The 25,260-nt window shown below is 40.4% G+C and overlaps 1 protein-coding gene across 2 annotated transcripts; it reads left to right on the top strand.

Moving 5' to 3' along the window:
* Window positions 1–10,236: 10,236 nt before the first annotated feature.
* CUNH3orf33 (chromosome unknown C3orf33 homolog) lies at window positions 10,237–24,215 on the top strand. Of its 2 annotated transcripts, none has more exons than XM_045088545.1 (5): window positions 10,237–10,382; window positions 12,912–12,971; window positions 17,911–18,058; window positions 18,774–18,934; window positions 23,395–24,215. In XM_045088545.1, the coding sequence occupies exons 1-5, from the start codon at window positions 10,269–10,271 to the stop codon at window positions 23,791–23,793; spliced, it is 882 nt and encodes a 293-aa protein (XP_044944480.1). In that variant the 5' UTR covers window positions 10,237–10,268; the 3' UTR covers window positions 23,794–24,215. The 2 variants fall into 2 exon arrangements, with proteins under 2 accessions (XP_044944480.1, XP_044944481.1); XM_045088546.1 differs by having other exon boundaries at window positions 23,508–23,664.
* The last annotated feature ends 1,045 nt before the right edge of the window (window positions 24,216–25,260 follow it).

Raw genomic sequence — 25,260 nt, 5'->3', positions numbered from 1 at the left:
AGTTCATTTTTGCCCTTGCTTCCCTTGCATTTGGTGATGTTCCTAGGAAGATGTTGCTGCAGCTGAGGTCGAAGAGGTTGCTGCCTGTGTTCTCCTTAAGGATTTTGATGGATTCCTTTCTCACATTGAGGTCCTTCATCCACTTTGAGTCTATTTTCGTGTGTGGTGTAAGGAAATGGTCCAATTTCATTTTTCTGCATGTGGCTGTCCAATTTTCCCAACACCATTTATTGAAGAGGCTGTCTTTTTTCCATTGGACATTCTTTCCTGCTTTGTCGAAGATTAGTTGACCATAGAGTTGAGGGTCTATTTCTGGGCTCTCTATTCTGTTCCATTGATCTATGTGTCTGTTTTTGTGCCAGTACCATGCTGTCTTGATGATGACAGCTTTTTAATAGAGCTTGAAGTCCGGAATTGTGATGCCACCAACGTTGGCTTTCTTTTTCTATATCCCTTTGGCTATTGGAGGTCTTTTCTGGTTCCATATAAATTTTAGAATTATTTGTTCCATTTCTTTGAAAAAGATGGATGGTACTTTGATAGGAATTGCATTAAATGTGTAGATTGCTTTAGGTAGCATAGACATTTTCACAATATTTATTCTTCCAATCCAGGAGCATGGAACATTTTTCCATTTCTTTGTGTCTTCCTCAATTTCTTTCATGAGTACTTTATAGTTTTCTGAGTATAGATTCTTAGCCTCTTTGGTTAGGTTTATTCCTAGGTATCTTATGGTTTGGGGTGCAATTGTAAATGGGATTGACTCCTTAATTTCTCTTTCTTCTGTCTTGTTGTTGGTGTAGAGAAATGCAACTGATTTCTGTGCATTGATTTTATATCCTGACACTTTACTGATTTCCTGTACAAGTTCTAGCAGTTTTGGAGTAGAGTCTTTTGGGTTTTCCACATATAGTATCATATCATCTGCGAAGAGTGATAGTTTGACTTCTTCTTTGCCGATTTGGATGTCTTTAATTTCTTTGTTTGTCTGATTGCTGAGGCTAAGACTTCTAGTACTATGTTGAATAGCAGTGGTGATAATGGACATCCCTGCTGTGTTCCTGACCTTAGCGGAAAAGCTCTCAGTTTTTCTCCATTGAGAATGATGTGATTACCTTTTAAACTGCCAAATTCTAATAAAACGAAATTGGAGGAGCGGTAAGTTAAAGACTTTCAAAGGAAACAAGGTCTACAATAGAATGTCAGCATTGGAAAAGGAAAAGAATCAATCAATTCTAGAGATTATGAAGTTGAATTACAAGGACAATTGGTTGCTACAGGAAGCAAGGAAATGAGCTTTTGATTGTAAACGATTGTAGAAAATGGGGGTGGAAGAGTAGCTTTGAAAGAGGCAATTTTAATCAGATGATGGTAGTATGAGTGTGAAAAGGGACTTGTTTCCAAATTTATTTTCTTAAGTAATTCAGACTTGTCCACGGGAGGAGGTGAATTCTGGATCTTCCTATGTCGCCATCTTGAACTGGAACTTCTTATGACTTTAATTTGCGTTTTCCTAATGGTCACTGATGTTGAACACCTATTCTTCCTCTGATACCATGTTCCCATTGCTTTTCAGAAGTTAGTATCCTGTGGGCTCTCCTGGAAAACATGTTCAGATAGCACATTCTCTGGTTTTATGTAGTAAGCCCATTCTAATAATGTGATCTTTCTTTTTGACGCATGCCTCATATTCTGCCAAGGTAGTTCTAGCATCTCCACCCTCATTTACTGTAGGCAACCATTGTGTCATTGCTTTAAGGAACCGACTTGTGTAGTAAACTTGGCTTTAGGTGACCTTCCCAGAATGCCCACTAGCTATATATTTTGCTTCCTGGGTCCAGCATCTATAAGAGTCATTCCTGGAGGTGTTTTCACAGTCTGTGCTGGTACGTTTAGTTTTCTAATGTTCTCCATGAGCAAGATTTTCCCTCCCCAAACAGGTTTGGTATATCTCCACTTGGCGTGTGCTGAGACTGACCATGTTACTGGCCTGGAAGCAATGAGTGGAGGCTATACGGACCCCTGAGGCATTTGTCACCCCTAGTAAGCAGATAACAGAGTTACTGAATTTCCTGTTTCTAGAATGATAGAAGTTTACGTTTGTTAGGCCCAGCAAAATTATAACCAAAACTTTTTTTTTTTTTTTTTTACAATGAAAGAATGTCCTGATTCTGATCTTAAATTGTATGGTCCACCCTAGTGATAGAGAAGAGGGTAAGGAAGCCAGTTTTGTAGTGGGAAGAATAAAAAGGGAAGCGTAAATGGAAGAAGAAAAAGCAAGGTCCTGTTGGTAATGATGGCACGAGCATGAAGAGTCACAAATAATGATGATGTGAACCTAACACTTTACTAGAGGTATTTTACTGTGTCTGGACCTCTGCTCTGTTGAGAGTCCCAACATAATTTTATGAGGCTCCTTTCTCTCCTACTTCTACTCTACTTAACTCTGATAGTACAGCTTCTCTTATTCAAAGTAGGCAAAGCAAATCTCTGTTCGCGACCAAGAGAGAAGTTCAACAAGCATTGTCATACCACAAATGCTGACCTAACGGATGTAAGTTAATATATTTCAGACCTTTGTCTATGATCTGCCAGATATTCCTTATGTAGACTTAATTGCCAGATTACTGCCCTGAAGTGAAAGTAAACAGTGCATGTAAATTTAATAAACACTAAGTATTGTGGGGATAACTCCAGTAAAAAAACATTTCAGGGTTTTACCCTCCAGTTTTCTCCATCAAGCTTATAGATAGATAGATTGGAATGACAGAGAAGTGGGCTACACATAGGACAATACTCTTAAGTATTTAATTCCATACTGAATGATTTAGAGATCATAAGAATTATAAGATTACATTATAAAAATATACATATCCTCCTTATTATATGGGTGAATCTAGAAAAATCTTTGATTCTTACATTGATTCAACAAGTTTTTTGATCATCTTTTCTACAAAATGTACAGTGGAAAGAATAAAAGTGTTTTGACATGTCTTTCTCCTTTAGAGTTTCATAATTTTCCAGGCAAAGAAAGTGCAATGAAAGAATGAAGGAGACAAAGATTAATTGTGTTTAGGAGAAGACTCTGGAGGGGAGGGTGTATCTTTTACGTTCTGCTTCATCCCTTTCCGAAGGCATGTGTCATGTTCAGTGCCCCAGACTTAGCAAGGCAACTCTAGCTTTTTTTTTTTTTTTTTTTGTAAGCTTAAGTGGTCATGTTTCTGGCCACTTCATCTTGTCATACTAAAGCTGGTGGTGCTAGAGGAGTGAGCCCCTGACTGAATGACAGCCAATAAATAGATAAGCTATCAGTCCAATAGGAGGGTTGGCATGAAAACTTTGGTAATGATAGGGAATGAGAATTTCTGGACTAAGAATCAAATTGACGTGAGACAGATTAACAGGAGAAAATCAAATTTAATAGGCATATGTAAGGGGAATCCAGATAGGCATGGAAATTCCAAAGACAGGCAAAATGAAGTATATATGTCATTCTGAACTGAGAAAGGGGAAGGGGTCTGGGATTTTAGAGGAAAGAAATGCATTTCATAGCGCAAAAAGAAGATCAGAAGTTTGGTAATTAGATGTTTGCCCTACCATACTAATGGGACACTCAGATAAAATTTACCTCTGTTAATAACCCTTATTCTGGGAAAGACTCCCAATTTAGATTTTTCTGTGTGGTTAAGGGAGGGACAAATATTTGTCTTGTGCCCACAGAGTCTCAAGGTTCTTAAGCTCAAAATAATCTGCATACCAAAGTGGCACATCCAGGGGGTAGGTCCCAAATCCTTTCAATAAGAATGATGATGCCTGGGCCACTCAGAGTTTTTTAGGAGGTTATGGGGAGACAGACAAAGCATGTGTTGGTAGTGGAAGGAGGGTCAGACATACACAGTGAGGCAGACTGAGTTGCTGGCAATAGATTAATAACAGTAGGGATCAATGAACTGCTCCTGAGAAATGGGGATAATATTGGTGATTAACTCAAATAGAGCCATATTAGTTCCTGAACAACTTTTGGGCTCCCAGACTACATTCCGGACATAAGACCTAGCTATATTACAATTCCTGATCATTGCCTAGTAATTGGCTTGAGATTCCATGGTTCCTAATTTCTACAAGTTTCATTATGCTTTCCAAACTTCTCCCTCTAGCCCATTTCAGAAAAAGCAAGGCATAATTTACATAAAGTATACAAATCAATTTCAATGGTATTCAAGAACTTTGTTCCAATATAGTTCCTTTTTTTTCAAGATTTTATTTATGTATTTGACAGACAAAGATCACAAGTAGGCTGACTGGCAGGCAGAGAGAGAGGAGGAAGCAGGCTCCCTGTTGAGCAGGAAAGCCCGATGTGGGGCTCGATCCTAGAACCCTGAGATCATGACCTGAGCCAAAGGCAGAGGCTTTAACCCACTGAGCCACCCAGATGCCCTTCCACTATAGTTCTGTTTCCTCTTCTCTTCTTTTGTGCTTTTATTGTTATACAAACCATATCTTTATAATTATGTCTATCAACATGGTTTCACAATTATTACTTTGTCCAGTTGTCTTAATCCCACAGGAGAAGGAAGGATTATAAACAAAAATACATTTATACAATATTTCATATTTACCTATCTAGTTACCTTTACTGGTACTCTAATTCTTCACAAGAATTCATTTGTTTGTTTGTTTTTCTTGAGATTTTATTTTTAAGTAATTTCTACACCCAACATGGGGTTCGAACTCACAATCCCGAGATCGAGTCACCTGCTGTCTAAGCCAGTCACCCCCTTAATATGATATTTAAATTGAGACTTGAAAGGTAAGGAGGCAGCTTTGTGGGAGGTGAAGGTGAGAGAGATGAGGGTTTAGGGCTCTCTTGGCAGGGCGGGCAGTAAGTTAAAAGGCTCAGAGGCAAAGGGATGAACTTGCCATGTGTGAAGAACAGTGAGATCAATGTACTTTGTGCTTGAGGCAAAATGAATGAAGGTGGAGGGTAGGAAGGAAGAGCTTGAGAGATCAGCAGGTCTTCAATTGTGTAGCATCCTGTGTATGAGCCTCAGGAGTTTTGACATTACTTGAAGCATAAAAGAAAGCCATTCGAGGAGAGGTAATAAACTTAGTAATAAAGTCTGTAGTCTCAGCCTGAGGACATATTCTATACCCAGTACAGTGTTTTCCTAACCATTTTAATTTCAAAACAGGGCAATTGGGGCGCCTGGGTGGCTCAGTGGGTTAAAGCCTCTGCCTTCCGCTCAGGTCATGATCTCAGGGTCCTGGGATCCAGCCCCGCATCGGGCTCTCTGCTCAGCAGGGAGCCTGCTTCCTCCTCTCTCTCTGCTGCCTCTCTGCCTGTTTATGATCTCTGTCTGTCAGATAAATAAATAAAATCTTAAAAAAAAAAAAAACACAGGGCAATTGCATATAAAAGTTGGAATTTGGGGGTGCCTGAGTGGCTCAGTGGGTTGGGCCTCTGCTTTTGGCTCAGGTCATGGTCTGAGGATCCTGGGAGTGGCCCTGCATCGAGCTCTCTGCTCATTGGGGAGCCTGCTTCTCCCTCTCTCTCTGCCTGCTTGTGATCTCTCTGTCAAATAAATAAATAAAACCTTAAAGTAAAATTTGGAATTTGCACCTTTTCTTGAAAAAAGCTTAAGATGGGACGCCTGAGTGGCTCAGTCAGTTAAGCATCTGCCTTTGGCTCAGGTCATGATTCCAGTGTCCTGGGATCAAGTCCCACTTCAGGCTCCTTGCTAAACAAGGAGCCTGCTTCTCCCTCTGCCTGCCTCTCCCCGCTGCTTGTGCTCTCTCTCTGACAAATAAATAAAGTCTTAAAAAAAAAAAAATAAAAGCTAAAGATCTCTCCATACTGTCTGGTGAAGTTTGGGTGTAATGCAATGGTGAGGTTTTACCAGGCAAGTGCAAAGGAGGCAGAGGGGGTTTGGAGTAGCAGCTCTTTTTAAGGGAGTGATTATAATGCTAAACCAGAGAGTCCTAGCTGGATAGGGTGGAAATTGAAGACTAGATGGGGCTGATGGTAGATTTACATGGTTCAGTGGAGTGATCATCCTGAGTTCAAAGAGTTATTGCCGTAAGGGGTATTTTCACAAGTAAGCCAGAAGAACAAGAAGTTGGGGTGGGAGAGGGCAGTGTTAGGGCTGTGATCGCAGATGTGGCAATTTCTGGCAAGGGCAAGACCCAGAGTATAACCATGGGAGGGAATGGCTGACTTGGGGTAGAGGAAAAAGTCACTGGGCATAAGACAGTCAACCACTTGAGAAATATAACAAAAACCACTTGAGAATAATAACAGGAATTGAACTGAAGAAAAAGACTTTAAGTCAGATGTTAGTCTTCAGGAACCCCTGGGTGGCTCAGTCGGTTAAGCGTCTACCTCCAGCTCTGGTCATGATCCCAGAGTCCTGGGATCAAGTCCTGCATTAGGCTCTTTGCTTCATGGGGAGCCTGCTTCTGCCTCTCCCTCTCCCTGCTGCTGCTCCTGCTTGTTCCCTCTCTCTCTGACTAAAAAAAAAAAAAAAAAAAAAAAAAAAAGATGCTAATCTTCAGTGAACAAGAGAGAGTGACCAGGAGAGCACAAGATGACAGTCTTTTTTTCTTTCTTTCCTTTTTTTTTTTTTTTTTTAAGAGAGAGAGTGAGAGAGCAAGCATGAGCAGGGGAAGGGGGAGAAGCAGACACTCCCCCACCCCCACCAAGCAGGGAGCCAATGTGGGGCTCTGTCCCAGGACCCTGGAATCATGACCTTACCTGAAGGCAGTCGCCCAACTGAGTCACCCAGGTGCCCCACAAGATGACAGCCTTGATCACTCCTGACAGTCCTGAAGAGAATAGGGGGGCAGTAGGTGATAGTATGGACAGCAAGGAAATGAATGAGCTTTACTTCCTGGTCCTGAAGGATAGGTGTTTTAGTCATCTCAGGCTGCTATAGCAAATTACCATAGCCTGGGCAGCTTAAACAACAGACATTTATTTCTCACAGTTTTTTATGCTGATGAAGTTCAAGATTAAGGTGCTGGTGGGTTTGGGTCCCTGCTGAGAGACTCCTCTTCCTGGCAGACTGCCATCTTCTCTCAGATAGAGAGATCTGGTCTTTATTCCTCTCTCTTAAGGACATTAATATCAGAGGGGCTCCACTTTCATGACCTTATCTAAACCTCATTAACCCCCCAAAGACCTCACCTTCTAATACCATCACATCAGGAATTTTGAAGTAACACAGGCATTTAGTCCGTAACACAATAGAATGGTTGACTTTGACTGGAAACCAATGCTAGAAACTGAGGTGTTTCTGTGAGGGAGATCTCCATAAATATTCTTTTTCCCCCCTTTGGATTCTGGGGACATTCACAATAATACTCAGCTCATTTGTTTTTATTTTTAAAGATTTATTTATCCATTATTTTTTGTTAAATATTTTATTTATATATTTTGGAGAGGTGGGGAGGGTTAGAGGGAAAGAATCTCAAGCAGACTCCCTGCTGAGTACAAAACCTGACAGGGGGCTCAATCTTATGACCCTGAGATCATGAACTGAGCTGAAATCAAGAGTCAGATGTTTAACTGACTGAGCCACCCAAGCATTCTATCTATCTATCATCTATCTTTCTATCTCTCTCTCTATTATCTATCTATTTTAAGTAGGTGCCACACCTGGCATGGAGCCCAGCATGGGGCTTGAACTCACAACCCTCAAAACAAGACCTGAGCTAAGGCTGATAAGGGAAATCTGTGTTCTAAGGTGGCCAACCAATCCAACAGGTGATTCCCAGTCCTGGCCCCAGAGCCATTTCGGGTTTTCCTCCCCTGCCCTTGCCAGCAGTGGGCACAAGAGTGGCACAGATACATAAGTAAAAGTGTATAAACTACCCCCTTTGTTTGTGCTCAGGGCCCAGACCTTGGGAGATTACTCCCCTCTGAGCTCACCTGCATTGAATAAACCTCTGATCCTCCAAGGTCTCTTGAGTGCCACTTGGTTTTTCTGCCAGGATCCAGTTCAGGTTCTGTAACAAGATCAAGAGTCAGATGCTTAACTGACTAAGCCACCCAGGCGCCCCCAGTTAATTTTTTAAAAATTATCATTCCATATAGTTAATATCAAATCTTTAATAAAAGTCTAATACAGTCTCAGTCTTTGTGTTCATGGTATTGTGGGAAATTGAGGGGTGGGCAATGAACCTAAGTGTGGCTTTCATGCATACCTCTCTAGTCATATAAGCAACATATCCATTGAGTTCTCAATGGTCACCAGCATCAAAAGGGGCAGGGGTCCTTGGTAAAGCTACCTCAAGAAAATGTTAAATTTCTCAATCTGCATAAATCCTGGAGCAGGAGCTACCCTTCCCACATCAGTGGTTAGTGGAATGATGTTGAAATATCGAGAGGACACTTTGAGATATCTGGAGGACTCAGAAACACCAGGTAGCTGATAATCTAGGGTATAGAAAAGAAGACTTTGGGGTAGAAAGTAGGGAAAATGAACAGAGCACTGTCTTCGACTTGAAGAATGAGAGAGAACAGAAAGGACATTGAAACAGCAAAGGAAGACTTGGGAACAGAATTGCCCCTGAATAAATTTTATTTTTTCCTACTTATTAACTAAAGCTATTCAAAATCTCTTAATATACAGAACCTTTGTTTTTATTTGAAATAGTAAGTAGGGACTTAGATAGTGTATCTTTTTAGCTGGATTTTCCCCAATATTATTTGTGTGCCCCCTCACTGGAGATTTATAGGGATTTATGTGTGCTAGCTGATTGCCTTTTGTGGGAGACAGTGTTGTGGTTAAGTGCACAGACTGAGCCAGCTGGCTGAGTAGAATCCCTGCACAATAGCCCAGCTCACCACTTCTTGGCTGGGTGACCTTAGCTACTGGCTTACTCACTCCACATACTTACTCTTTAAAATTGGGCTTAATAATAGTGTCTATCTAATAAAGTTGCTATGAGGATCAAAGGAGTTAATACATGAAAACTATTTAGAATGGTGCTTGGCACATAGTTAGATCTAAGTCTTAGCTGTTACTTATTTTCTATTAAATATAATACTGAGGCACTACATTCCTTGAAGGTACTACTCAATGTGTGTTAGGAATACAACGTACTTCATTTTGACTTCTAAGGTAATATGTGCATAAGGTAAAAAAAAATTTCCAACGGTATACTTGCACAGTCCAATATCATAGCCACTAGCCACATGTGAATATGGAAATATTTCCATCATTGCAAAATGTTCTAATAGAGCTGGTAGATGGTTAAACCTTCCTACCTGAATCCCTCTCCCCAGGGGCAATCACTGTTGTAGGTTCCTTGCATAGCTTTTCATGGTACACACACACACACACACACACACAATTTTTTACACAAATGTTACCATATCATTACATTATCCTGCGTCTAAATGTTGTTTGAAAATATACAAATATAGGGGCGCCTGGGTGGCTCAGTGGGTTAAAGCCTCTGTTTTCGGCTCAGGTCATGATCCCAGGGTCCTCGCATGGAGCCCCACATCGGGCTTTCCTGCTCAGCAGGGAGCCTGCTTCCTCCTCTCTCTTCTCTCTCTGCCTGCCTCTCTGCCTACTTGTGATCTCTGTCAAATAAATAAAATCTTTAAAAAAAAAAACCTTAAAAATACTAATATATGCTACTCGTAATATCCTAAATATATTAACATAGCTTTCTACATTTAATCAGTTAACAGTTGACAATTTAGAGCACGTGATATTAGGGTTACAAAGCAACGGTGCAAACTTGAAGGCACGATTCAAATACATTAAGCATCCTGTTGTATTTGGGAACAAGTGGAAGTACTACTTCGATTTCCTTTCTGCATTGCAGATGCGGAACCCACACTAAGGCTGGGTTAACTGAAGTCACGAACTAATCATCGCGCCTCCCCACCAGCATCACTGGGAAGCCTTTAGCCCCCCGCCCCTGCCCCACACAGACGTCCCGCGCGGCGGAAACCCCCTGCATAAATGCTGGGGTGGGGTGGGGTAGGTCACTGTCGCCTGTCTCCTACTCAGTGGGGGGGCCCGCTCACAGGCGACGAGGGAACCCATAGCCGCCGTCAGTCCACTCCTGGGGGGCTTGTGGGGGAAACGAGGGCCCGGTTGTCGGTAGGCGCGCTGCGCCCCCACAGCCCGGGGAGCCTGGATCCGCGCGCTCCGCACGAGGAGCGCGGCGCCCCCTGCCGTCCGCCCGAGGAGCGCAGCGCCCCCTGCCGTCCGCCCGAGGAGCTCGCCGCTGGCTCGCGGGAGGCCGGGAACATGGCGCGGCGGCCTGAGGCCACGGCCTCGCCGCCGACGGACCGAGACGCAGCGGCGCCCAACGTGGTGGCTCGGGTCTCGCAGTGGGCCGACGACCACCTGCGTCTCGTCCGGGTACCGGAAACCAGCCGGCCGGGCCGGCGGTGGGCGCGGGGCCGCGCGGAGCGAGCCTGAGGGAGGCGGGCTGCGGGAGGCCGCGCGCAGTGGAACCGCCGGTGCTCGGGCGGGGCCGAGGGTCGCGTCGCCAGGGTCGCGAGGGACGGGCGGCGGTGGGGGGAGTGCGATCCGGTTGGGCTGGCTGCGTGGATGGGCGCGGCGGGCCAAGGAGGCCAGCTCTGCCGAATTACTGCTAGGTCCGTGGTGGGCCCCCAGGGACACCTCAGAGACTGAGACGCAACACAGCTTGGGGCGTCAGCGGCCCCCCGAGAGCATTTGGGGACAGCGAGGCACAGGAGATCAAGGGTAGGGGGTGGGCACGTGGTCCTGGAGGCCTTATGTTTCGAATGAATTGAGAGGGCACTGGAGTTCAACCAAGAGTGGGACATCTTAGGTGACCAGGCGACACAAGATTGGGGCTAGTCCTCCGGGGATGGTGTGATTGATTTGGGGTGGGAGGTAAAGAAAGAGGAATCAAGGGGTGGACCGTGGTCAAAGTTGCTTCTGTGGAGGGCTTGGGAGTCAGTGATTTGTTGGAGAAATCTGGAGGACTCTTTGGACATGTGAACTTGAAGGTGGACGTGTGTGAACCTGAAGATGGTTATGAGAATTGTAAACCTGGTTCTACATGTTATCTAGGCAACCAGGTATAGGAATCTGGCATTGAAGGGAGATCGTAACTGGACATAGAGCTTAAGGAATGAACCACATAAACCTCACGTTAGTGTTTAAAGCTTGGATGGCATCTTGGAACAAGTCAGAAGAGTTGCTGAAATCCTAGAATTGAGACCCGGGACCTGAAGGATTCTCTTAACATTTAGAATTTGGGAAAAGGAGGAGGTCAGCAAAGATTGGAAAGAAACAGTGAAGGAGGAGGAGGAAAATCAGGAAAACCAGGTGTCCTAGAAGTCAAGGGAAGAGAATATTTTCAGAGAGAATGAGTAACTATGTTAAATTCTTCTGAGAAGTTGAGTAGGACCATCAGTTTTGCAAAGGCTCTGCAGTCATGCCCCACAAGGCCCTGGACCATGGCTGTTTCCTTCCCAAGGACAGTAGCTCTTCCCCTAGAATATTGTCTCCCACTTAGTAAGTGCTAGATAAGTATGGGTGGCATTAATGAATGATAGATACACACGTGTTAATTGACAAGGCCTGGCTACTTCCAGTGAAGCAGAATTTGGTGCATGGGTTGTTTCAAATTAAAAAAAAAAAATGACTTAAGTAGATTGAGCGAGGGAACAGTGTTTAAACTGGCATATGGAGGGATGCCTGAGTGGCTCAATTAAACGTCCGATTAAACGTCTCGATCTCTGGGATTGAGCCCCGCATTGGGTTCCCTGCTCAGCGGGGATCCTGCTTCCCCCTGTCTCTCTGCCTGCCTCTCTGCCTACTTGTGATCTCTATCAAATAAATAAATAAAATCTCTTAAAAAAATCTTTAAAAAAATTGGCACATGGATACATTATTCCAAATATGCCAATCACAGGGTGTATCTTTGTGTGTATTTCCTTTTTTCCCCTACAAATGGGAAATCCACAGAACAAATAAAAGGTATTATGTGATGGTAGTTACAAAGTTTTCACTGCTTTGTTTTATGTTTGCCTGATGTTTAGAGCAAGATCAGAGTTGGATCTAAGTGCCTTTACTTCAACACTTGGAGCAATCTTAGCATCTTCATTTCTTTGGGCATATTTTCAGCTTCATTTCTTACATACCTAGTTGTATTACTTGAAGGAAAACATGTTAGATTATCATGCTTGTTGCGGGGGTCTCAGGTTCTTATTTTTTAATTAAACTTTTTTAGGTCTATTTCAGTGTTGTTGTTGTTGGGGGTTTTTTAAAGGATTTTATTTACTAATCTGCTTGACGGAGAGCAAGCACAAGCAGGAGGAGCGGCAGGCAGAGAGACAGGGAGAAGAGGGGTCACTGCTGAGCAGAGATTCCTGTGGGGCTTCATCCCAGATCAGGACCTGAGCTGCAGGCAGATGCTTAACAGAGCTACCTAGGTTTCCCAGTCTATTTCTAATGAAGCACTTTAAAAACATTGATAAGTTCTTCCCAAGTGTTCTCCCATATATACATCTAAAGCATTATATTTTAAGCTTTGGATAGTAAAGTTTTCTACCAAACATTTACATTCCCACTGTAGACTCAGGGTTATGCAAGTTACTGTGGACATTGTTCAAGAAGTATTAGACTAATTCATGCATTTAAGGAATTCATGGTTAAAAGGAACAGTCAATAGAGAACAATACAATATTATATATATAATTACTGTGCCTGCCAGATTGTTTGGGGAAAAAGCAGGAAGATTAATGCGTAGGTGGGCAGTTAAAGTTTGTTGGGAGAAATGGGCCGTTAGTTGAAGGATGTGCCTTATTTGGACAATTAATAGAGAGGCCAGTCTTTTTTGTCCCCTTCCAATGAGTTCTTTTACTATTATGAATAACAACTAATGAGAATTAATCATTTAATCTCTTTCTGAAGAACATCAGCACCGTAATGGCTGTAGCTGGAACATTGTTACTTCTAAGAAGTGTTCGGATGGTAAGTTAAAAAATGAAGAAGGCACTATGATAAGCAAGAGACAGTTAATTTTTTTCTCACTTGCAGACCATTTTTCTCTCAAGCAGTGTATCATTTTGTTATCCATATTAGAAGTCTTAAATATGATTTAGAACAACAAACCTATTTTAAGATCTTGGTTTAAAAGCAACACATCCGCAGGATTTTATGGAAAGTGATTGTCCGGTCTCTATTTCCATAATCACTTTTCTTCACGCTTAAAAAGGAATCTGTAAAGGATTTAGTTGGCTAGAATGCTGTAATCACTAAATTTGCATTTCAGATGTTGTGGCATGTCTCAAAACTGTTTTGTATAGTGGTTTTAGATTATAGTCAAATTATGTCCTTTAGCACTGAATAATTTATACTTTCTCCAATTTGTAGCAATCTGTAAGATCTGTTTAATGAACAGAGCGAGAAGTGGGATGTACAAAAATAATTTATATTTTCAGTTAGCATATTTTTTGGCCTCTCAGGAATGTTTTAATAATAGATATTATGGAATCCTTTTGACAATTCAGGCTTTGTTAAGTTTTTTTAATGTAACTGATTCTTGTCACTGAGTGTAATTGTAGTATCATGTTACAGTCTGGAATGAGTTTATTGCTTCTGTGTGTATTAATATCTTACATTTATTATCTCTGTATTGTTTTATATTATCATTGACTACATAGCTTTACTGTACTATAGTACATCTTTTCCAACTCCTGCCTTTTCCCTCTGACTCCAAAGTCAAACTTTTATCCCCCCATTTTTTATTAAGTGTCTTGAACTCATTTTTAACCTTATATCTAATAATCTAATAGGTTTTTTTTCTTTTAACACCTCCATGATTTTGTAAGTCATTCACATTTAGCTTATATTTTTAGAGTGGAACTTTTGAAGCTTTAGCTCTTTTCATTTCACCTTTTTCTTTATCTTACAGTCTGTGTTCCATGACATGTATTTTGAAGGTTTCAAAATTGTCAAAATACTAAATGATCTGATTAAGAATTTAGGTAAAAATAAAGGGTGCTTGGGTGGCTCAGCCGGTTAAGCGTCTGTCTTCAGTTCAGGTCATGATCCCAGGATCCTGGAATTGAGCCTTGTAGTGGCTCCCTGCTCAGTGAGGAGTCTGCTTCTCCCTCTGCCCCTCAACCCACTTATGTTCTTTCTGACTAGCTCTCTCTCTTAAATAAACAAATAAAATCTTAAAAAAAGAATTTGGTAAAAATAATGCTGAGGGATTACTTCTCTTGGTAGCCCTTAAAAATGACATAAATCAATTATAGATTGTTCTAAGTTATACAATATTAGGTATGTTATTGATTTATGCAAATTACTTATTCATTAATAGTAATTTATATGAGTATGTTATGAAGTTATTCATCTTAAACCATAGTTCTGGTGTCTTTTTTTCTTAAGTTTTATGAGTTTTGAAAATAATGAATAGTGGTGAGAAGAGCAAGCTAAGGAGGTAGAAAAAGAACATTTTGGAACATTAGGAACATATTATTATGTTACATAATAAAAAAAATTTTATTATGTAACAGTTGGAGAACTTAGGCTACAAGTATGAGAAACCCCATGTAGCAGTAGTTTAACCAAGTTAAAAGGCTTTTTTTCCCTCATGTCAAAAGACTTCTGGAGGTAGGATGCTGCTGGCATTGGTCTCTGGGTCAATGACAGAGAGTTTAGGTCTGTATGATTCTCTGTGCCTTTCCTCATGGCGCAGAATGGCTGCTGTAACTCCACATAGCATATGCACGTTCAAAGCAGGAGAAGAGGGAAAAGGAAGGTGCCAGCCACATATATTCCTTTTTATCAAGAAAACGAAAGTTTTACCAAAAGCCTTCAGTAGACTTTTTTTTTTTAAGATTTTATTTATTTATTTGACAGAGAGAAATCACAAGTAGATGGAGAGGCAGGCAGAGAGAGAGAGAGAGAGGGAAGCAGGCTCCCTGCTGAGCAGAGAGCCCGATGCGGGGCTCGATCCCAGGACCCTGAGATCATGACCTGAGCCGAAGGCAGCAGCTTAACCCACTGAGCCACTCAGGCACCCCGCCTTCAGTAGACTTTTGCTTACATCCTTTTATCATATGGTCACCTCTAGGTTTCGGAAAGGAGGTTGGGAAAGCAGCCGTTTAGGTTTTCCATCCCTTACAGTACATGATGACAAAAGAAAGAGGCTTGGGAATAGATAATGTGTTAAACCAAAGGCCTGCCACAAAGGGAACCTAATAGCTCCCCTTCAGCTTTCTTTTTGTATTTCCTCCTGTTTTTCCTCCTCCTGAGTTTACCAACCTCTCATATTCTTTCAGCTACTGGTAGACAAGTCCAAATTTCATATTTAAAAAATAAAAAATGATGATTCAGTTCTGTGCTAAACACTTGAGATACATAATTTCATTTAATACTTAAAATAATCATATGAAACAGGTATTTTTTAAAAATTATTTGTTTGTTTATTTAGAGAGAGAGGAGAGGTGGGGGGGCAGGGGAGAGAGAGAATCTCAAGCAGACTCCCCACTGAGCACAGAGCCTGACATGGAGCTTGATGCCATGACCCTGAGATCATGACCTGAGCCAAAATCAAGAGCCAACGAAGCCGTACAGGTGCCCTGAAAGAGGTGTTCTTACACCTAATTTTTATGGATGGAGGAGGTGGATACTTGAAGAGGTTAAGTAATTTTCATCCAGCTAGTATGTGGCAGAACTGGATTCCAAATTTCATCTTCCTGAATTTGAAACACTTACTATTTTCTCTTCATAGTGCTTCCAGCTTTTGTCTCTTTGCCTTTAGGACACTTCCTTCTCCATCTGAGGCTTAGGGACAGTGTTCTCGTTAGCGGCATCATCTTTCTGCCTCTTGTAGAGAGCAGGATGTTTTTCACAAGTTTAGAATTCACTTGCTTTACAGATATCTCCCTCAGATCTTCTTACTCATTTTTGACCCTTTAGCATTTAGGACTTTATTTACTTATTTGAAAGAGAGTGAATGGGGGGAAGGGTAAAGGGGGTGGGAGAAAGAGAATCTTTAGCAGGCTCCATGCCCAGCGTGGAGCCTGACTCAAGGCTTGATCTCATGACCCTGAGATCATGACTGAAGCTGAAATCAGATGCTTAACCAACTGAACCCTCCAGGCAGCCGAACCCTTTAGCACTTATACTTTATTCTTTTTTTTTTCTTTAAGACTTTATTTATTTATTTGACAGAGAAAGAGAGCACAAGAAGGGGTGGTGGCAAGCAGAGGGAAGGGAGAAGCAGGCTCCTCTCCAAGCAGAGAGTCTGATGTGGGGCTGGATCCCAGGCCCCTGGGATCATGACCTGAGCTGAAGGCAGATGCCCAACTGACTGAGCCACCCCGGGACCCACTTATACATTGCTTATCTTAAATCTACTTATATATTGCTCTGCAGTTGTATTCTGTTTTTATGTATATTGTTAGTACCTGTTATGTCATAGAAACATAACACTGAACTATCTGCTGTTGAGAGATTATTGGATGCAGAAAAGGTGAATGCAATGGGATCTGCCTTTAAAGGTTCCTTACATAGATGGTGAATTTCTTGAGAGCAGGATCATGGGTTCTATTTCAGTTTCTTCCCGTAGCTCCTTAATAATTTCTAAAACTCCAGGGGGGGTCTGGGTGGCTCAGTGGGTTAAAGCCTCTGCCTTCAGCTCGGATCATGATCCCAGGGTTCTGGGATCCAGCCCTGCATCCGGGCTCTGCTCAGCAGGGAGCCTGCTTCCTCCTCTCTCTCTGCCTGCCTCTCTGCCTACTTGCAATCTCTATCTGTCAAAGAAATAAATAAAATCTTAAAAAAAAATAATTTCTTAAACTCAAGCACCAAGGCAGTCTTAGATCTTTTTATGTATATCCTCAATGAAAATGCATAAAATTAAAAAGGGATAGATATTTAGTAATTGGATATATCTCTGATGACCCTCTCTACTTCTAAGTCTTCCTCCCCTGTGTGAGATATTCTTGGTTTTCTCATGTGATATGGTTTCCAGGCCCTTTATCATCTTCTTTCCTGTCTTCTAGTTTTGTTCTAGTTTGTTGTTGAAGTCTTTTATGAGATGTGGTACACAGGAGAGCACAGTATATCCCATGAGGGCCTGATCTAGAACAATCACTTCCTTATTTCTTGTTTGGGATCCTGTTCCTTACAATGTTGCTTGGTGTTTGAATTTGGTGGGGAGCAGTGAGGAGTGGAGAGGAGAGGGAGTTTGTACTTTTTTTTTGGTCACACTTTCATTTCATTTTGAGTTCACAATGAACTAAAAGTTCTTTATCTTTTTCATATATCCTACAGTTAGTTTATTCTCTTCTATCCTACATTAGTTTTGGGGAGTACAGGGGAAGATTTTTACATTTTATCCCATCATCCTAGTTGTCAGGATCTTTTAAAATACTAACTCTCATTTTTAGTGTTCATAGTTTTTTTTCCCCAAAAGATTTTATTTTTAAATAATCTCTGTACCCAGTGGGGGCCTTGAACCCACAACCCCAAGGTCAAAAGTTGCATGCTCCACCAACAGAGCCAGCCAGATGCTCCCCCAACACTTCGATTAAATCATAAGTAAAATATTAATATAAAATTAAGGACAGGGGCGCCTGGGTGGCTCAGTGGGTTAAGCCGCTGCCTTCGGCTCAGGTCATGATCTCGGGGTCCTGGGATCCAGTCCCGCATCGGGCTCTCTGCTCAGTGGGGAGCCTGCTTCCCTCTCTCTCTCTGCCTGCCTCTCTGACTACTTGTGATTTCTCTCTGTCAAATAAATAAATAAAATCTTTAAAAAAAAATAAAAAATAAAATTAAGGACAAAATTAAAAATTTTCAGTGGTTATATCTTCTTGTTAAATATTTAGAAGATAATTTGACATAATTTAAAATGAAAATAATAATAAAATGTTGTTTTTTTTTTATAAATCAACAGACATCAAAATTTACAAGTTCTTCAGATATTCCAGTAGAATTTATACGAAAGAATGTTAAACTACGTGGACGATTACGCCGAATAACTGAGAATGGCTTAGAAATTGAGCATATTCCTATTACTTTACCTATCATATCTTCCTGGAAAAGTAAGTAGAGTGCAAGCATAATACAACTATTTTAGTATTTGTTAATTAAAAGTCATTTGTAAAATAGCAAAAAATGTCATTTTAAGTTTTAGTAACTTTGTGAGGGAAAGTACAAACTCTTGGCTTTAAATACAAGGAACTATTTATTTTGGCTTCAGATTCCCCCCTCCTTTTTTTTATTCAACCATTCAGGATTTCATTCAGGCGCTTATGCATTCTTTCCACAAATAATTGAGCATCTGTTATGTTGTTGTAATTACATTGTCATAATTTAAATCTCTTCTCTCTAGAATAGTGATGCCTTTTCAGGACTCAGGCAGCAAAGCACCACCTGGGTTTGTCCAGGTTGTACACTGCACAGTTTTGGGGATGCTATTAAGTAGAACCTGCTTCCAGAGGTCATGCTGAGATAGCACTGTAAATTGCCATATATGCATTTGTTAATATTGGCTTCTCCATCCTGTTCTGGAGCTTACTGAAATGGGTTTTTTACATTATTTCGTATGTTACATGCTTCCGTTGCTTTAAAAGAAAAAGATAAAAAAAAAGATTAAAAAAATAAACGAAAAAGATATAAATAGATCTACATTTAGAGAGTCTGGGTGTTTGTAAAGAAACATAGTATATTTAGTTGTTTTGCGGGGGCATGTGGCTTTGAAATTTGCTTTTGCAACATGGTTTTAAAGCTAGACAATTTTCTATCTAACCTTTTTAGAAGAGCCCTGTGGTGTCCTGCTGGTTAAACTGGCAGGAGTAGAACTCACTGAAACTGGGAAGGTGTGGTTACAAAAAGAGTTAAAACCTTCCCAGTTGCTATGGTTTCAACTTCTTGGAAAGGAGAATTCAGTGCTCTTTTGTTATCTTCTAGTGAATAAGGTAAGTAGTGTGAAGAAATCACGAACAGTATGTTATTCTTTTTATTTGTTCAGAACCATCATTAATTAGAATCTTGAATCTACAATGGGACTGAATTTTTGTCTTTTTTAACTGCTACTCATAGCGATCATGTATAGTGAACCAGGTGTTTACTATATATGTTTTGTTATTAAATATTATTTATATGTTTATTATAGAAAAATGGAAAATTAAGAACATGAAAGAAACCTAAAATTATTAATGACTTTGGACATTGCTCAATTGAGGATTATCTTTACACATTTACTTATACATAAGTATAGTGTATTGCCCTTGTTATTAGAAACTGCTTGTTGAGTGAGCCCTGTCAGCTGGAAACTACTAAGAGCAGAGGTGTTTTCTAAAGTAAATAGTGTTCAGTCTCTGAACTGTAAAGTCGAGAATATTTAAGTACTGTTTATGATCAGTAATCAGTCAACTGAAGACTTTACCTCAGAGTTTTCCTACCATTATGACTGACCAGGCTCCCTGCTCAGCGGGAAGTCTGCTTCTCCTTCTCCCACTCCCCCTGCTTGTGTTTCCTCTCTTGCTCTCTCTGTCTCTGTCAAATTAATAAATAAAATCTTAAAAATAAATAAATAAAGTCCCTTATTATATAACAAACAAAAATAATCTGAAGAAAAAAATAACCTCACATTAAAGGGATTAAAATTGTAACCATTTTGAATTCTTAGAGCTTTTTGAACTGTTGATAGAAAGCCTGATGAAACCCATTAATTTCTGTATGTCCAGGTCATATGCAGTTCTTTCAAAATAAGAATTATCCAACACTGATTGGTTGAAGTGTCTTAGAGTTAAAAGTAAGCTGGTAGGGGTTCGTGGCTGGCTCAGTCAATGGAACATACAACTCTTAATCTCAGAGTTGTGAGTTCAGGCCCCACGTTGGATATAGATATTACTTACAAATAAAATCTTAAAAAAAAAAAGTAGGGGTGCCTGGGTGGCTCAGTGGATTAAGCCTGTCTTTGGCTCCGGTCATAATCTCAGGGTCCTGGGATCGAGCCCCACATCGGGCTTTCTGCTCAGCAGGGAGCCTGCTTCCCCCTCTCTCTCTCTGCCTACTTGTGATCTCTGTAAAATAAATAAATAAATAAAATATTTAAAAAATATATAAATAAAAAGTAAACTGGTAATACAAAATATATAAAGATGCCAGAGGCCTTACAAAAATATTATCTTCTCCAGGCACCTGGTGGGCTCAGTTGGTGGAGCATGTGACTCTTTTTTTTTTTTTTTAAAGATTCAATACTTTTTAAAAAGATTTTATTTATTTTTTTGACAGAGATCACAAGTAGGCAGAGAGGCAAGCAGAGGGGGGGGGGGGGAAGCAGACACCACACTGAGCAGAGAGCCCAATGCGGGGCTCAGTCCCATGACCCTGAGATCATGACCTGAGCCAAAGGCAGAGGCTTTAACCCACTGAGCCACCCAGGCACCCTGAGCATGTGACTCTTGATCTTGGGATCATGAATTAGATCACCATGCTGGGTATACAGATACTTAAAAATAAAAAAAAAGTGTTGGGAGCTTGGGTGGCTTAGTAGCTTAAGTGTCTGACTCCTGATTTCTGCTCAGGTCATGAGCTCAGGGTCATGAGATCAAGGCAGGCATTGGGTTATGCACTCAGTGGGAAGTCTACTTGATATTCTTGCTTCCCTCCGTCTCTCCCCCCGCTGGCCCTTGTGATACAAGCTCTCTCTCAAAAAAATAAATAAAATCGGGCGCCTGGGTGGCTCAGTGGGTTGGGCCGCTGCCTTCGGCTCAGGTCATGATCATAGGGTCCTGGGATCGAGTCCCGCATCGGGCTCTCTGCTTGGCAGGGAGCCTGCTTCCCTCTCTCTCTCTGCCTGCCTCTCTGCCTACTTGTGATCTCTGTCTGTCAAATAAATAAATAAAATCTTTAAAAAAAATAAATAAATAAAATAAATAAATAAATACAATCTTTTGCAAAATTTTTTTGAAAGATTCTGCTTATTTGAGAGAGCGAGCACATACATATGGAAGGGGGAGGGGCAGAGGGAGACTCAGACTCCCGGCTGAGCTGGGAGCCTGACAGGAGGCTTGATCACAGGACCCTGAGATCATGACCTGAGCCTAAGGCAGATGCTTAACTGACCCAGGTGCCCCATAAATAAAATCTTTAAAAATAAATAAGTAAATAAATTATAAAAAATAAAAAATATAATTTTTTTTAACTAAGAAAACATTATCTTTGCTTTTAAATTGAGAAGTATATTTTATTTATCCTCAAAACCACCCTATAGAGTCATTGTTTTTACTCCCATTTACAGATAGGACTCACGGTAACCAAGTGGAAGAGCCTTTGTTCCTTACGAAAGTCCTAAAAATGTCTCTTATTGAAACCTGGAGTTTTTGCATTTTTAGAATTTAATTGTGAAGTACTTGACTAAGAAAGCTATTAAATTATTAATGTTAAAATTAATCTCATTAGGTTAAAATCCCACAAGGGCTATATAAATAACTAAGCAGGATCTCCTTTTTTTTTTTTTTTTTTTTTTTTTTTTTAAGATTTAAAAAAAATTAAGTAATCTCTACACCCAGCATAGGGCTCAAACCCACAACTCCAAGATCAAGAGTCTTAGGTCTACTGACTGAGCCTCCCCAGCAGGGTCTCCTTTATGCTGTAAATTAGTAGGGAAAAAATCCCATTTATCCAGTTTCATTTATTTATTTATTTATTTAAAAAAACGATTTTATTTATTTATTTGACAGACAGAGATCACAAGCAGGCAGAGAGGCAAGGAAGCAGGTCCCCGCTGAGCAGAGAGCCCGATGCGGGGCTTGATCCCAGAACCCTGGGACCATGACCTGAGCCGAAGGCAGAGGCTTAACCCACTGAGCCACCCAAGAGCCCCTTATCCAATTTCATTTAGAAGTGAGGTTTTCCTTGAAGGAAATTTCCTAAAGGATGAAGATGCAAGGTCCAGGCCTATTTTTCATGTAAAAATTATTTTGTGGGAAGTCTTTTGAAAATGTATTTGGGGCATCTGGGTGGCTCAGTGGGTTAAAACCTCTCCCTTCAGCTCAGGTCATGATCCCAGGGTTCTGGGATCGAGCCCCACATCCGGCTCTCTGCTCAGAAAAGAGCCTGCTTCCCTTCCTCTCTCTGCCTGCTCTCTGTCTAATTCTGATCTCTGTCTGTCAAATAAATAAATAAATAAATAAATAAATAAAATATTTTAAAAAATAAAAAATGTATTTACATGCCAAAAAATGTATTTACACACTGGAATTCTGAAACCTAATCTAACAGTTCAGTGATGATTCAGTTCAATTTGCATTTGTGTGCCTTTAGTTTCTTTTGTTATGGCCTTCTGTTGTTTTGCTTATTTTGTGTACTTATTTCCCCCAAACAGCAAACAAACCAAACCAGCTTTTTATACTTTATTACTTTTACATCTCTTTGGGTTAGAAGACCAGTGAGTTTGTGGGGAACTGTATGTTACAGAAGAGGCAATTAAGATGTGCCCAGGTGACTCAGTCAGTTAAGCGGCTGTCTTCTGCTCAGGTTATGATCTCAGGGGCCTGGGATCCAGTCCAGGTTTAGGCTCCTGGCTCCCTGGCTCCCTGCTCCCTGCTCCGTGGGAAGTCTGCTTCTCCCTTTGTCCCTCCCCTTGCTCGTGTGCTCCTGCACTCTCTCTCTCTCTCAAATAAATAAATAAATTTTTAAAAATAAATAAATAAAAGAGGCAATTGACTTTGAACAAGGATCTCTCCTAATAATGGAAATTCTTGGATTTAGTATTAGCTGTTTTAAGTTCTTAGCCCTTTGCTTTATGTTTTTTGGCTTTGGAGGCTAAGTTGCTAAATGACTGTTTTGTTTTTGTTTTTGTTTTAATATTATATTTATCTGTTCATTTTAGAGAAAGAGAGAGAGAACATGTGAAGGGAAGGGAGAGGCAGAGGGTGTGGGAGAGAGAGAATCTCACAGACTGCACTGAGCACAAAGCCCGATGCAGGGCTGGATATTAAGACCCTGAGATCATGACCTGAGCCAAAATCAAGAGCTGGGTGCTTAACCCACTGAGCCATCCAGGTGCCCCTCTGAATGATGATTAAATTAGTTAATTAATTAATTGGTTTATTTATTTATTTTTTAAAAAGATTTTATGTATGTGTGTGAGAGAGAGAGAGAGCGTGAGAGAGATAGCACAAGGGGTGGGGGGAGAGGTAGAGGGAGAAGCAGACTCCTCACCGAGCGGGGAGCCCGATGAACTCTGGGATCCCCAGAACTCTGGGATCACCACCTGAGCCAAAGGCAGACACTTAACTGACAGAGCCACCCAGGAGCCCCTGGATGATTATTTAATTTAAATAAATAAGTAAATGTCAAAGTGAAGATGTTATAGGTATAGTAGCAATTTTCTTTAGTAATTGGTCTGTGTTATTTTTTATTCAAGGGTAGGTATTTTAGTGTGAGTCTGAATGAAGAAATTTTGAGAAGAGGCCTTGGCAAAACTGTTCTTGTTAAAGGGCTAGACTATGATTCTAAAATCTATTGGACAATTCACAGAAACTTACTTAAAGCTGAATTAACAGCCGTAAAAAAAAGAGAAGGAATATGGAAGGAAGAATCTGAAGAAAGTTATTTGGAAAAATTCAAAGGCTCCTGGAGAGAAATATGGAAAAAAGACAGTTATTTAAAAAAAATTGGAGCAGATTTCAATTTGAAAAAAGAAAGTTATTATGAGAAATTTAGAAGGACTTATGAAACATGGAAAGACAACATAAATAACTACTCTTTTATATTGAAGTTCAGAGAACTTATGAATCGCATACACTTTCGTAGAAAAGGGTGAACTATTCCAAGGGGTCTGGAGGTGACCCACTCAGAAAACAGTAAAATATGTAAATATGTAGATGTTTCATTGAGTTGAAATGGAAATTTCTCTGAATGATCTAAGTTGCACTCTGATGGTATTTAAATATTTAAGAGATGGTTGTTCTAAATGTAATAGAATAATTTAAGCAAGTTGTAATTAATGTAATATGCTTTTAAGAAAAATGAAATACTCTATAAAGTCACCAGGATAAAGGATGTATACCTATAGTGCTAATATTTGAAGAGAGAGTTTAACTGTTGGACACTGTTATTTTAGTTATTTTCAGTATCCATATTTAATTTTTGTTGAAAGAGAATATTTGTTGACTTTTCCAGTTTTGATTGATTTTGATCAATCAAATTTTGATTATTTGTAATAAACTAACTCTTTATACATCATGCCTGCGGCTACTTTTTTGCCTTAACTGCTTTCTAACTACCTGTGAATGTGGGGCAAAGCTACACGAGAAGGTCACCTAACCCATTTTTAGTAATAAGGAATGGCTAATTTCTACTTCTTGTTAGATGAAGGGGAATAACCTTCTGGACAGAATCGTGAGGATAATTATAAGGACGAAAAGCAATGTGCTGAGGATAGCAGCCCCCAAGATAGAAAGAATAGGAATGCTTAGGACATTGTTGAGCCCCTAAAGCAGCCGATCTTTGAAGTATCTTGAATCCCAGTTCTTCATGTAACATGGTAAATTTCTTTGTTTTTAAAGCCAGTTTGAATTGGTCTGAGGATCTGATATATACATATACTTGCTGCTAAAATCATCCTAACATTACAGGCTATTTTTATAACACCAGTGATAATCCACAAACATCCGCCATGTCTATAGAAGGTTCTCTTAATGATCTGTGATGCTGACAATGTCAGAGGTACCACATAGTCCGAAGAGTTGACATCTGTTAGAATCAGTCATACAGCACGAGAAGCTTATTGCCACTCCTGGACTGCTGGTGAAAACATAAAGTAAATTTCCCAACATTTCCTAATTAAACAACATTTACTTTTAGTAAGGCCTCAAATCTGCCACAGATTTTTTGTTCTTGTGATTTTATTTCATTGCCTTTGGGGTAGGATAGGATGTTATATCCTAGCTTTTATTCCCTGGGTCTCATGCCTCAATAGCTTTTTTTGTTTTAAGGGGATGTTCTGTTTCTCTCAACAGAGAATTTAACAGAGTACATTTAAAACTAGGTGTGTGGCAAGCTCATGGGCCTGCTGCTTTTCTGGTTTACCTCCCAATGATGTCAGATCTCATCACAGTTATCACGGTCATCAGTTCTGATGACGTCTGCCAACGCAGTCCCTGCAGCATTGTCTTTCCAGATAAGCTATGTGAAAGTGAAGCTGGTACAGGTCTTTTTGTGGACTATATGAAATGACTTGTTCTAACCTTTGCCTTGATTATAGTCAGTAGGGAAACCATGATTTTAG

Source organism: Mustela putorius, unplaced genomic scaffold (genome assembly GCF_011764305.1).
Source record: "Mustela putorius furo isolate JIRA1106 unplaced genomic scaffold, ASM1176430v1.1 tig00003834_pilon_pilon_pilon, whole genome shotgun sequence".
NCBI lineage: Eukaryota > Metazoa > Chordata > Mammalia > Carnivora > Mustelidae > Mustela > Mustela putorius.
This window is presented reverse-complemented; position numbering and strand designations above follow the sequence as displayed.

Bases quoted from the DNA above. Each gene is read 5' to 3' on its own strand.
- CUNH3orf33 (XM_045088545.1), top strand. From the start codon at position 10,269: ATGGCGCGGCGGCCTGAGGCCACGGCCTCGCCGCCGACGGACCGAGAC. The intron at 12,972-17,910 runs GTAAGTTAAAAA...ATAAATCAACAG, and splicing joins TTCTAAGAAGTGTTCGGATG to ACATCAAAATTTACAAGTTC. The intron at 18,059-18,773 runs GTAAGTAGAGTG...TAACCTTTTTAG, and splicing joins TATCATATCTTCCTGGAAAA to AAGAGCCCTGTGGTGTCCTG.